Source organism: Fonsecaea monophora, assembly GCF_001642475.1.
Source record: "Fonsecaea monophora strain CBS 269.37 chromosome Unknown Scaff18, whole genome shotgun sequence".
Classification (NCBI taxonomy): domain Eukaryota; kingdom Fungi; phylum Ascomycota; class Eurotiomycetes; order Chaetothyriales; family Herpotrichiellaceae; genus Fonsecaea; species Fonsecaea monophora.
In genome coordinates this window covers 226134-239827 of record NW_019173949.1, presented here as the reverse complement: position 1 = coordinate 239827, position 13694 = coordinate 226134, and the positions used below count along the sequence as shown (strand labels likewise).

Sequence of the window (13694 nt, the reverse complement as noted above, 5' to 3'; positions counted from 1 at the left end):
CGCCGGTTACCGTCTTTCCATTCAAATTCTAGGAAGATCAGTTGTCAGTTGCCAACGATATGTTGAACGAGGCTTACTTTGACGGCACATTGGACAGAGACCCCTCGCAGACTCTTGTTGTATCCAGGTCAACAAACAGTGCTAGGCATGTAAGCTTAGATGGCACGGTGGTAAACAGTCAACCATACCATGTGAAAAGAGTGGCCGCACTTCCCCATCAAAAGCGTGCATTCGTCCCCGGGGAATTTGCATGTAGGACAAGTGCCATCAAACTGGACTCTGCAGATGCCACAAACTTCGTCCTCGGGCATGTCCCATCGCCATGTGGCCACGGCGTGCCATGTTTTGATTTTGACCTTCATGTTGGGGAACACTTCGCTGCGAATCTTAGGAAAGATACTGGTCGAAGAGAGAATGTAGGCAGAATTCTGCGGGATCACGTCAAGGCTGAGGCGCACGATGTTTGTGTAACAGTTGGAACTGTCAATTTAGGAGTTGTCACATGGTTGTCGCGTGCAGGAGTTGTCGCGTCAAAATGTCGAACAAGGTATGAGGTACGAGGAACACTGTACCGAGTAATCGGTATAAATGCGCCGATGCGGGTCCTGGATACTTTTTGGTTTCGGGTCCAGATGTCTGGACTAATAATACGTCAGATGCGGAGCAGCGAAGGAAAAGCTCGGAGCTTACAGATATGATACCATGCCAAAGCTCGGGTTAGTTACTCATAACCCATGATCTCGCTGCCGAAGGTTTGGTGTGTCCTCACAGCACACTCATGACACAGTCTGGTTCTAGGTCGGGTCTCACATAACGATGATATGATCACTAGATCCAATACAACATGACCGCCTCCCTCGGCTCCATACCGCTCTGGCGATACGGAGTTCGTCGCCCTTTGTATGGCCATCTCCATCGCATATCCAGCATGCGCTACCGAGGTTTCTCCTCCTACCTTGTGACGCCCCAAGAGCTCGACGAAGCGCTAAAGAAGAATGCTCCTACTGCCATTTCGACCGCGCCCAAAGTCATCCCCGTCTGTGCCGCCTGGTTCATGCCCAACGACCCTGAAAAGCGAACAGGCCTCCAGGTTTTCCTCCAGAAAAGAATACCCACTGCGCGTTTCTTCGACATCGACGAGATAAAAGACCACGAGTCGGAATGGCCGCATATGTTGCCAACCTGCGATGCTTTTGCAGACGCAATGTCCAAGATGGGGGTCAGACGCGAGGATGAAGTGGTCGTCTACGATACTGAAGAACTCGGTTTGTTCTCTGCTCCCCGGGTGGCCTGGACCATGCGGGTCTTTGGCCACCCCAAAGTTCACATTCTCAACAACTTCCGTCTTTGGGTAAAGGAAGGCTACCCGGTCGAGACCGGTCCTCCGGAAGTTCCCAACATCACCAAATATCCCGTGCCAGCGTACAATACCGATATGGTGGTGAAATTTGCAGAAATGAAAACAATCGGCTACGACTACGGAAAAGAGGGCTCAGAAGAGATTCAAATACTCGATGCTCGGTCCAAAGGTCGATGGGAAGGAACTGAACCAGAACCGAGACCGGGAATCAAGAGCGGACACATGCCTGGGTCGACAAGTCTACCCTTTCAGGAACTGCTGGACCCCGAGACTAAGGCGCTGCTTCCTCCAGAGGAGCTGAGAAAGTTGTTTGAAAGCAAACAACTTGACCCCAAAACGCCTTTCATCACCACTTGTGGGACTGGTGTGACCGCAGCCGTCATCGAGGCGGCGCTCAAGCACGCCGACTTTGGTTCAGAGCAAGATCGGAGATTGTACGACGGCAGCTGGACGTAAGTCTCCACCGCAACCATTGAATCCAAGTATGCGTGCTAAACTCGTTCAGGGAATGGGCTTCCAGGATAACCCCGACCAGCGGTCTGATCCAAACCAAAAAATCTAGTTCGGAGAAGCCTTGAGGAGGATCGATGTCTTGGATGACTGCGAAGGTGATCTGTTCGGGCTGGTTGATGGCATTCCTTTTAGCGAGGGCGTTTGGCGTTGGTTCCCGCATTCAGTTCAACCTTGCGCAGTCTGACTTTGCGCATCCTCCGTGCATTATCACAGTGTGTGCTGTACCTGAGCTCTCCCAGTCTGCCTTGTTCCAATGGATAATGCAATATGCCTTCAAAGCCTTTCCGCCTGTGGCTGCTTCTCGAGCACTTTGCAGTGAGCAACCTGGTCTAGAAGGTCGTAATGTGGTTAAGTGATATTGCACAAAATTCTGTGCTGCTTCCGAACCTCGTATTCTGTTAGTTTTTGATGCCAAATGAAAGGCGCTTCGCGAAAATATGCTCCGCCATACCCCACCTACAGCTAAAACCGCGTTTCGGCGCGAGTCATTCATTGGTTTGATCCAAAGCTGTCTGCTCAAGGAAAATTCCTCTCTCAGTTTCCTGCACCCTAGGCTGTTTGTTCTACAGCTGCATGGGTGGCTGACTGACTGACTAGTGTTTCGTTGTTGTGCCGGTCGTTTGGCTTGTTGGCATGGTATTACAAGTGCTATGCCAGCACCTCTGAAAGATGCGGCCAAATTTCTGAAGAGCACTCTCCGTCTCCCCTCGTCGACGTTCCCACCGCGACCCAGGGCCGCGGACCTCGCCAGATACCTCCCAAGATGCACAGATGACCTCTACACCTGGCAGCGCCGGGAAAGGCCTGTCTCAGACACCTTTGTTCTCCACGATGGGCCGCCGTACGCGAACGGGGACCTGCACGTCGGGCACGCTCTGAACAAGATCGTCAAGGATATCATTTCTCGCTCCAGGCTGGCTGAGGGCCGAAGAGTGGACTATGTCCCTGGCTGGGACTGTCATGGGTTGCCGATCGAGCTCAAGGCTCTGGAGAAGCACGGCTGGGAGCGGGGACAGGGCGTCGACGCCGTCTCGATACGAAGTGCCGCAAGAAAGTTTGCATACAAGACGGTGGAAAAGCAGATGGCTGATTTCCGGTCGTGGGCTGTCATGGGCGACTGGGACAATCACTGGAAGACCATGCAGAAGGATTTCGAGCTGCGGCAATTGACTGTGTTTCGAGCAATGGTCCAGTATGGGTTGATATATCGCAAGCACAAGCCCGTCTACTGGTCCCCTTCCTCTGGGACTGCTCTTGCGGAAGCCGAGCTGGAGTATCAGGACGACCATGTCTCCTCTGCGGCCTTGGTCAAGTTCCCTCTAGACCAGTTCGAACCTTTCTCGAATGGACCTGTGCATGCCTTGATTTGGACAACCACGCCTTGGACTCTCCCCGCGAATCAGGCCATCGCCGTCAATACATCTCTGTCATATTGCCTTGTCAAGTCAGCCACTCATGGTACACTGCTTGTGGCCCGGTCGAGGCTACAGTACCTTCAGGAGTGCATTGGAGAGTCCGTGGAAGTGGTCATGGAAGATGTTCCTTCTGATGTGCTGTTGCAGAGCACGTACTCTGGTCTTCACCATTTCGGGAGAGAAGCGGCAAATCGTCCGATCATTCATGCAGACTTCGTGTCCGCCGACAGTGGTACCGGACTCGTGCACTGCGCTCCAGGCCACGGTCTGGAAGACTATGAAGCCCTACAGCCCTTTATCAAAGCTTCCACTGTTTCTGTGAAAGCCCCGGTGGACAATTCTGGCCGCTTTGATGAGACCGCATCACCTGAGGATCCCGGTCTCCTTGCTGGACAAGACGTGTTCAAACAGGGCAACGACAGCATCCTCCAGCTTTTGCGAGCCAACAACCGACTAGTCCACCAGCATCGCTACGTCCACAAGTATCCTATCGACTGGCGGACCAAAGAGCCAGTCATCATTCGTGCGACGGCTCAATGGTTTGCGGACGTCTCGAAGATCAGAAACGACGCACTCAACTCGCTCGATGCCGTAAAATTTCTCCCAGACACAGGCAAAGCGCGGTTGCGCAGTTTCGTCGCGAATCGGAGCGAGTGGTGCATCTCCCGGCAACGCTCTTGGGGTGTTCCAATTCCGGCCATATACCACAAGAGCACGGGTGAAGCGGTCCTGACATCCCAGAGTATTGATCACATCATCAAAACCATCAACGAACGCGGTATCGATGCCTGGTGGTCCGATCCTCAAGACGACAGCCATTGGGTTGTCCCAGGGTTGCCAGGAGTCGCTTCAGACTACACTCGAGGCACTGACACGATGGATGTCTGGTTTGACAGTGGAACCAGCTGGACCTTTATGCTCAAGGACGACTTGCTCTCTTCGGGGTGTCAGTCACAGCCGACGCCAATCGCCGATGTCTATGTCGAAGGCACTGATCAACACAGGGGGTGGTTTCAGTCGAGCCTACTCACGAATATTGCATTCCAGAAGGCTCTCCAGTCAGCCTCGAACCCCAATTCCCCTGGAGAACATCAACCACATGCTCCGTTTCGCGTTCTCGCGACCCATGGTTTCACTCTAGACGGCCAAGGCAAGAAGATGAGCAAATCACTCGGCAATGTTATCAGCCCTAGTCAGATGATTTCGGGATTCGCCGCCCCCGCGAAACAATCAAAGCAGAAGCGCGAAGTCCACCCGCTCGGTCCAGACGCGTTACGACTGTGGGCGGCGTCCAGTGAGTGGACCAAGGATGTGGTGATTAGCGAGACCGTCGTGTCGTCTGTCCACGGCATGCTTGACAAGTTCCGCTTGACCTTCAAGATGTTGTTAGGAATGCTGGCAGATTTCGACCCTCAGCTTCTCGTTCCGTATGAGCGGATGTCTCGACTGGATCAAATCGCACTCCATCATCTTTTTCTGACGTTCAGCTCAGTACGCAAGGCATACGCTGACTTTGAATTTCACAAAGCCTCTGGCTCTATATATCGATGGGTGACCACTGATCTTTCGAGCTTCTACTTTGAGGGCATCAAGGATGTGATCTACTGCGACATGCCTGTGAGTCACCGGCGCCTGAGTGCCCAGACTGCACTTCATCACATTCTTTGCCATTTCCAGAACATGCTCGGACCCATCACGCCGTTGCTTGTGGAAGAAAGTTGGGAGCATAGCCCGGAAAAGTACAAGAAGGCACTAGAGCACCCCCTGAGACGAATATGGTCACATCTGCCAGAGGAGTGGTACGATCAGTCACTCGAGGCTTTGCTGCCTCATATCGCTGCTATCAACTCTAGTGTCAAAGCCACTCAAGAGACAGCGCGAACGCAGAAACTTATGGGACAATCACTGGCATCCGATGTCACTATCTATCTGCAGAAGTGTGTTGACATTTCGAGCATTCCAAAAGATACATGGAAGGAACTCTTGGTAGTGTCCTCTGCAGAGATAATCCCAACAGAGATCAACGACAATCATTCTCCGGAGTCGAGTGTAGAATCTCGTCCGGATTGGTCATTCTCGAGTGATGTTATCTCAACGGAGGGTGAAAGGATAGGAAGGGTGACTGTCAAGAGTCCTCATGGTCTCAAGTGCGATCGGTGCTGGAGGTATGTGGTGGAACCACAGGAACTGGAGAGGTCCGAAGCGAAAGACGTACCCTTACTCTGTGGCCGATGTACAGGTGCAGTTACGGATTTCCAGAAATGAAGGGTTGGAAGATGTGGAAAATTAGTTGTATCAATTACCCACTAGATGTAGACTCACTCAGAATTGTACCAATAATACAAGAATATCTGATCGCCGAGTCATGTTGCCATGCTTTGCAGGATATACTTTCCGATCCTTTTATGCTACTCGGAGGATAATCAATTTCCTGCTAGTCATGGCGTGGGGGGTAGAGGCTGGGAGCGTACTGCGTGAAAGCACGAGATCGTCTTCCAGCTGATGTTGGTGGCCCGATCGCAGCACCACTTTTAGGGATTTCATTTGCTAGGGGTGTCATGGGATCTTGTAGAATTGACTAGAGCTTGACGTGCAGCTTGCAGCCATTGGTGGGCATTCCATCCTCGTCCGTTGCGGGGTAAATACCATGGCGCCCTTGGATGAATGACTAAGAGAAACTGTATCTTCCATCACAGATGTTTTTGAACAGAGATGATTTTGGGATTTTTGAGATGGAGGGAAGTGAGAGTGGCACAATAGACATGCCTGAGGAGAGATGAGGACCGATGACCTGTCTGACCTTCCAACGATCTGAACGAGGTGAAGAGGTGGTAGCAATTTTCCTCATTCCGTCACCGCAGTTCCCAAATCCACAGTTGATCGACGTCATGAAGTGCCGCTTGGCTGCTGGTGGCTTCTGCTGACTGGCCCAGTCGGGGTACAAGCACCTTCCCCAAGTCCTCGTCCAACGAGAGGGTGAACCGCCCTTTTCCGACACCTGTCGAATTCATGGTACCATATGCCATCTCCAGCTAGGTCACTTGGTTCCAGCGTCACGAATGGAGCAATAACATGCTGTCGACACCTTCTCGTGCTGCATCTTCTCCTCACTGTTGGATGAAAGAGCAAAAGAGACTGGTCACTGGCGGCGGGTAGAGCCGCACCTAAGCAGCAGCTGGCAAACACCCCCTGTCTCGAAGGTACTTGGTACTTGATTGAGGAAGTTGGCTGGGTGTGGGTGTTGCCTGGAGTGATTGGCTTCTTTAACTGGAAGCTAAACCTCCACCAGCCACACCCTGGTTGATGCACGTCCATGGTGCCTTTGTCCTACTGGTCCGTCTACCTCCCCCGCATCTACCTGCACACAATTGTTGTTTCTCTGTCACAAGAAGCATCCGAGTAAAAAAAGTGAGGACCAGTCAACTCTCTTACTCTCTCCACAGGTCAATCAAAGGGTCTCGACCCATCTGATCACACGGCAGCTAGCTTTCTCAAAGAGTCAAGCCCGTGGTGGTATGACGACCGCCTGAGGATCCAGTGAGTGGCATCCGAGTCTGAGGCGGGCAACAGGTATTGAATTCTTTTCGTCATCGCTGCTTCCTTCTGGCCATTCCATCACTTCTCTTTTGTTTCGACCAACGAGCAAGCTTCCTTCCCCCCAGTTGCCCTTTTGACGTCTTTGACTGCTGCCTTGAAAACTGCTATTTGAATTTCTCCATCTCTCCATCGTTCCTCACCTCTTTTCTGTCTCTCCAGTCTCGTTCAACTGCCAGCCTCATTGTTTGGTACTCGAGCATCAGACATCTTTTTTTGTAACGCTCTCATCTGCTACAAGCCAATATGATTGTCCATCCAGACATGTTGAAGACCGCACCCACAGCTTCCACCTCGGTGGCTCCTATCCCAACCGTGATCCCAACTCCTCCCATCTACCTCAAGGCCGGAGATGTCGGCCATAGAACTCTGTGGTATGCTTCATCGTGTCTTTGAGAGAAACTGGTTGTTCACAAATTCTAGGGTGGTGGTAGTCCTCATGGCCCTGTCTTCCCTTGCATTCTACGGCATGGCTTTTCGTGTTCCAGTTGTAAGTCCTCCTTGCTCGTCAGCATCTCCAGGCCTGTTCTGACAAGAATGATCACAGCAAAAAAGGCTCTTCCACATTCTGACCTCTTTCATCACGACCATCGCCTTCCTGTCCTACTTCGCCATGGCTACCGGAGATGGCCTCACGTTTGTCTCATACACTGTCACAGAGCACCACAAGAAAGTCCCAAATACTCATCAGGAATATCTTCGTGCTGTGTACTGGGCGAGATATATCGACTGGAGCATCACGACTCCTCTCCTACTCTTGGATCTCGCTCTCCTTGCAGGTCTGAGTGGCGCCAATATTCTGGTTGCCATCTTTGCGGACGTTGTTATGGTTCTTGCTGGACTATTTGCAGCTTTTGGCCAGGCCCATGACAGCCAGAAATGGGGCTGGTACGCATGGGCCTGCATTGCTTTCCTCGTGATTGTCTACCAACTTGCTGCCAATGGTCGCGAGGCTGTGGCCAGCAAGGACAGCAAAACCAAGGCGTTCTATGCTTCAATTGCTGGATATACCCTCATTGTGTGGTTGCTCTACCCAATGTGAGTACATGTAGATGTCCCATTTCTACCACTTACTGATAAACGACAGCATTTGGGGCCTTGCTGAGGGCGGTCACGTCATTAGCCTTGACTCCGAAATCATTGCTTATGCCGTCCTCGATATTCTTGCCAAGCCGGTAGGTTTCTTTGATCCCTTCCATTAATGTCTCACGGCATCAGCTAATGAAGAACAGGTCTTCGGCTTCTGGCTTCTGTTCACCCACGACAGCATGTCAAGCACGTATGTGAACCTGATCAGCTGATTGCGGAACATTACTGACAATATGTAGCTCTCCGTCACTTGAAGGATTCTGGTCCCAGGGATTTGGCACCCAAGGAACTCTCCGAGTTGGTGATGACAGTGAAGCTTAAATGCGCTTGCTGACTTGGTCAGGTTGGCGATGAGGATTAAACACACTGTCGACAGCGGTCTTCGCTGAGATCAACCTGTACCCTGAACTCGGAACGCGAGTAGCAACAACTCAACACAACTGAAGATGAACGTGAACTGGTGGACAAGAGGCTAGGGGTAATGGAGGAGAACTGTGACGGTTGAAACGGGGATATTGAGTGATGGATGATTTTGACGAAAGAGACGCAATAACTTCCTTTCTCTGGGCTGGCTTATAATATCACTAGGCGCAGCATTTCCGAGCTCACAATGCTCGGTGAAGGCATTGTATAGTAGCACCCCTCATTGCTGGTATGACTGAAAAGCTGGGTAAAAGGCTGCATGATACAAATGACAGATTGATGTGAAAACAGATGCAACCCTCGAATCAGCAGATTCACTATCTCTTTGACGAGCAGGTCTTCAACGTTATTACCTGTGATCTCACAACACTCAGCACCATGGCTTCCTTGAAACTTCATGTCAGAGGTCATTGGCTGAAGGTATTGTGGCATGTAATAATCGAGGCTGATCACCCTTCGAGAATTCTGTGACCCTTTTTTTCCGCCGCAGATCGATGTTTCTCGCTGGATTCGCCCTCTTCCTTTCCATTCTCACATATCTTCTTCTGCCGCCACTTTTTATCTGCCTGGAGTCATTCTCGTCCTACTGACGACCGCATCGGTCGACATTGTCATTTCTTCCGACTGACTTGTCCAGAGTGGGATACAATGCACTTCACGCTCTCGGTAATCCTCGCCTGGATGGCAGTCTTGATCATCCAGGCCCACGCAGTGGCGACTTCACTCCTCGGGTATGCGAACCCAGTGTCTCATTCACGTACAGTCCTCGAGTTAACATTGTCAGCACGCACACAACCACCCTGCCAAAAGTTGCGTACTGTACCACCACTGCGTACAGCGAACCAGTCATTCAAGGTGGTCCGACAAGCACTTACTACTCACTCACCACCTACACGTCTCGTGTTTACGACTGCCATGGTTGTGGTACCGTCGTGGTCATGCCTTATGGTCACGTCTTTGTGGTGAGTGCTCGTATTGGTGGACCTCCCCTTGACATGTCGTTCCAGCCAGACCGTCTCCCAAGTCCTAGTCGTTTTGCTGATGCTTAGGTGTAGCAGGAGACATTTACCACCACTGTGACTGCAATAAACGCAACGACTGTCACCCTTCCAAGATGCAAATCCACGCCAGGTCCAACCAGCGTGACCACTCGCAATTGAAGTTGTAGGCTCTCAGTCTTCCTCGACACTAGTAAAAGGAGGGTGGCTGGAACGGACTAGGATTGACAGTGTTATCTGCTGGAGGAGACCCTGTGCAGTTCGGCCAGAATGGTCTTCAGCATCTCAAGGTTAAGTCCTGATGTGACATGCGCTGGGAGTCGGAAACGTGGTTTGACCGTCGGTCACCTGGGGCAGAACTATTCGGAACATTTGCTACAGCATAGTGCGATGGCCAACATGAAAGAGAAGAGCTAGACGTATTGTCTATCACACAAAAGATCCGCACTAATTCTTGGCTCTGACTATTTCCCACACGTATAGGCTCGAGACATACTACTTTCCCCCAGCAGCACAAGCACACGGTGTGCAGCACTCTCTCATTCAGGGGACCCAAAAGCCCGAGCTAGCCTGATCGAACACACCGTGTCCAAACGCTCGCCACACACATGGTCTAGGAATTCTTCGCCATGAGATTGATACCGCGACAGCGGGAAATGCGATGTTCGGTGTATCAAACATCGAGGTTGAGCAGTCAATTCACTCTCTGCCGGAGAACACTCTCCCGAGCCTAGAGCAAGTGGCCAGCATGTTGCCCAGGAAAGGCTGCGATCGTGGCTGCACGTTAAAGTCTCATCGGGCCAATATCTGGCAGATGCATGGTCAGCTTGGTCTTTTTGCTTTGTCGTCAGCCAACTAGACAACAATAGCTTCTCAGCCAATTTCTTCAAACGCTCGAAAGAAGGGCCAGCCATGCCAGCAATGACTTCGCTGTATCTCGGACCCGATTGAACCGAATGCTACCTCCCGACATCCACATGCCCTCTTTTTCTTTCCACTATGCCACTTTTCCCAACATCCCACAAACCTGCCCCGGGTTTGCGGAGTGCTCCAATCCCTGCCATCGTCCTTTTATGGGTCGATCCATGTCTCTCGTCTCTCGTGATGTTTGAGCAGGGCTGCGGGTTGTGGATGGATGGGGGTTTTTCTCGCCACAAAATGCTTTCTCGGCTCGGCATATATTGAAGCATTGACCTTTCCACCACGACCGCACACTGTCTATTCTGCAAAAACTCCCAGTCTCTGTGCTCGTGCTGTCGTCCATTCGAATCCAGCAAAGATGACGTTCTACAAGCGCAAGATCACCGTCTCAGACGGAGAAATCACAAACGCTGCCCATCTCACCCTGAGGCAGTCATTCTTGCCAAACTGCTTGGGTATGTCGATTCCCTACACAGTGTGTAACGCCCTGCAATGACTACGATGGTGATGGCACACCTGTCACGCTTGACCCAAGTCGAACTCGAAACCACATCCGACCCGTAGCTGCTGCTAACTGTGAATATCAGTCACCATTCTCTTCTTTCTATGGGGTTTTGCGTACGGACTTCTCGATGTGTTGAACAGTCATTTCCAGACCACGCTCAACATCACCGCTTCGAGATCTTCCGGGCTCCAAGCTGCTTACTTCGGAGCATATTTCCTCTGCCCCCTCACGATCTCGGGGTGGATTCTGCGAAGATTTGGTTTCCGGTGAGATGGTGCACATTCCCTGACATAGATGGTCAAACAGCTCATACAGAGTGATCAGGATCACCTTCATGACAGGTCTGGCGGTTCTGGCTGTCGGATGTCTTCTCTTCTGGCCGAGCGGGGTGAAGAAATCGTTTGGCGGATTCTGCGGCTCCATGTTCGTGGTCGGTGCCGGCCTCAGCACGCTCGAGACGGCGGCCGACCCGTTCCTGTCCATCTGTGGACCGCCCAGATACAGTGAGATCCGACTGAACCTGGCTCAGGCGGTGCAAGGTGTTGGGAGTTTTGTGGCTCCGTTGCTGGCAAGCAGGGTGTTTTTCGCTCACACTGGTATGACGACCTTCCTCGCAGTTGGTGCAGTGTGCGAGCGACTCACTGACGATCTTCAGTCGACACCAACCAGGGTCTCAAGAACGTGCAGTGGACATACCTAGGCGTTGCCGGGTTCGTGGGTGTCTTGATCGTTCTCTTCTTCTTGGCTCCGATGCCTGAAATCACGGTGAGTCTCGATCATGCTGTTGGCTCGCAGTTGTGGCTGACTTGTTGAACATAGGACGCCGATATGCACCATCAAGAACATGTCATTGCCGAATATAACCCTGGCCCGCTGCGCAAGCAGTACACTCTGTTCTTGGGCGTGTGGTCACAGTTCTGCTACGTGGGCGCTCAGGTCGCTGTTGCTGGATACTTTATGTAAGCCAAGGCCCTTTTCCCGTCGGCATCTGATTGTCCTGGAAGGAAAACAGGCAAACACTAACACAGTGGTCAGCAACTTTGTCAAAGAAACAGGTCGATCGGCCGCCAACGCCTCGGACCTCCTCGCAGCTGCGCAAGGAATCTACGCCGCCAACCGGTTCATTGCCGGGTTTTTGATGATGATCCCGGCCGTGAAGCCGCGATACATGCTCACCATCTACCTGGGCATGTGCTGCGTCATCTCGCTCATCGCGGGGCTCACGCGCGGCACGACCTCGGTGGCATTCCTCATGCTGGTCTTTGTCTTTGAGAGCTGCTGCTTCGCCACCATCTTCACCATGTCCCTCCGCGGGCTGGGCCGACACACCAAGCGTGGCGGCTCGTGGCTCGTGGCCGCCATCTCTGGGGGTACCGTCTGGCCCAGCATGACTGGTGCGGTTGTCACCCGCTACAACGCCCACGTCGCCATGTTCATCCCCATGACGGGCTACATCGTCGGCATGGTTTTCCCGATCTACGTCAATCTGTACCAGCGCGAGAGGATGGACACGCATCGTGCCACCGAGGTCGGCATCGTCGTGCCCAGTGAGAAGGAGCTCGAGCTCGAGAGGCAACAGAGTGTGGTAGGAGACGGGAAGCCTCAAGCGGTCGAGATTCGTGAGGACGCAGAGTTGAAGTGAGGAACCACCTCACCCATGTGCATGCCAGTCTAGGAAGTCGCATGCGGACGTTGGGTTGTCCTTGATTGTTCCGACGCCCCGTGCCATCGGCTATTCTCGCTGCGAGTCTCTAATCCCAGAGCAATGGAGATAGCCAGACGTCAGAATGGGTTGATGGAAAACTCGGTACAAAAGCACCACGCAAGTCGGGCCCCAAGTTTGATCTGTTTGTTCCGCTCTTGGCACCTTTGGGCACTTTGCCGCTCTTCAATCCCATGCCTCCTGAACCCCTGCTGCCCCTTTATCGAAACTTCCCTGTTGTCTACTCGTATACCTTTGGCGTGTTTTCCTCGCCTTGTGTCGCTTCGCGTGGCGTCGACTCCGTTTGTCTACTTCATTTCGCTTAGGGGGAAGAAGATATCAAGAGAACCGGCCGACTCGTTTCAAAATGTCTCATTTTTTTCAAGCCACAAGGGCCAAAGAGTGTAAGATTGTGAGCGCTCCCTCACTGAATTCTGATAGCTGGTTCATTTTGTTGTGCAAGGCTCAACACATGTATCGCATATGTCCTGGCCCTATGTGCCGAGTCTCCTCGTATAAGTTATGGCTGGATACGACATGAGAACCAGCGCCATGTGGTTGAAGGGAAGGAGCGGGGGGGAAGGGGAAAGACAGTGTTGACACAGAGCCATGACAGGCCGCATCATGTGCCGAGTACGAGGTATAACCACAAGGACAAGTATAAGTAGGGACTTGACCTATCTAAGTACCGAGTACTTAGGTATTCATTGGGTGCAAAGCTCGTTCGTCTGGTTGTATGTGTATGTTCTTGGTTCTTCTCCGGTCATGCTACGTCGAAAAAAAGCCTTCGACGAGCACAGGGTTACGAAGGCCGGTGCTCGCACTCACGAGTCGTCACTCAGCCATGCATGCGAGGCAACAGGATTCCAATACCAAGATATTTGCCTTTCTCGGGGACATAATAGGTGCCTAAGTGACGCACGGCTTTGCATACACAAGTAAACCAACAGCCCATATGGAAAGACGAGACTCGTCGATGAGGGCGGCATTCTCTCCGCTGACAGTCGAATCTGGTGGTCTTGAACTGGTGGGAGGTGGTCTTCATACTTGGACAAGTATATCGTCCGTCCGTGGCACCAGACTCTCATGATATTTGCATGCTTTATGCGGCATAGCGTGAATTTAAGATGCTGCTGCCACGGCTGCCCGATCTTTAACGCTTGACGTGGCACTC

General features: G+C 52.1%; 4 protein-coding genes across 4 annotated transcripts; all 4 read left to right on the top strand.

Annotated features, from left to right (window-relative positions):
• Positions 1-928: 928 nt before the first annotated feature.
• AYO21_03618 (hypothetical protein) lies at positions 929-1938 on the top strand (the record flags this gene model as incomplete). Its single annotated transcript, XM_022653592.1, has 2 exons — positions 929-1812; positions 1866-1938. The coding sequence occupies 2 exons, from the start codon at positions 929-931 to the stop codon at positions 1936-1938; spliced, it is 957 nt and encodes a 318-aa protein (XP_022514116.1).
• Positions 1939-2523: 585 nt separating this feature from the next.
• Positions 2524-5553, top strand: AYO21_03617 (isoleucine-tRNA ligase; the record flags this gene model as incomplete). The annotated part of the gene is made up of 1 exon (XM_022653591.1): positions 2524-5553. The coding sequence occupies one exon, from the start codon at positions 2524-2526 to the stop codon at positions 5551-5553; it is 3030 nt and encodes a 1009-aa protein (XP_022514115.1).
• Positions 5554-7128: 1575 nt separating this feature from the next.
• Positions 7129-8292, top strand: AYO21_03616 (hypothetical protein; the record flags this gene model as incomplete). The annotated part of the gene is made up of 6 exons (XM_022653590.1): positions 7129-7256; positions 7306-7372; positions 7430-7920; positions 7970-8057; positions 8115-8161; positions 8211-8292. The coding sequence occupies 6 exons, from the start codon at positions 7129-7131 to the stop codon at positions 8290-8292; spliced, it is 903 nt and encodes a 300-aa protein (XP_022514114.1).
• A 2379-nt stretch (positions 8293-10671) lies between these two features.
• AYO21_03615 (hypothetical protein) lies at positions 10672-12460 on the top strand (the record flags this gene model as incomplete). The annotated part of the gene is made up of 6 exons (XM_022653589.1): positions 10672-10768; positions 10901-11084; positions 11143-11414; positions 11474-11583; positions 11638-11777; positions 11854-12460. The coding sequence occupies 6 exons, from the start codon at positions 10672-10674 to the stop codon at positions 12458-12460; spliced, it is 1410 nt and encodes a 469-aa protein (XP_022514113.1).
• Positions 12461-13694: the final 1234 nt, after the last annotated feature.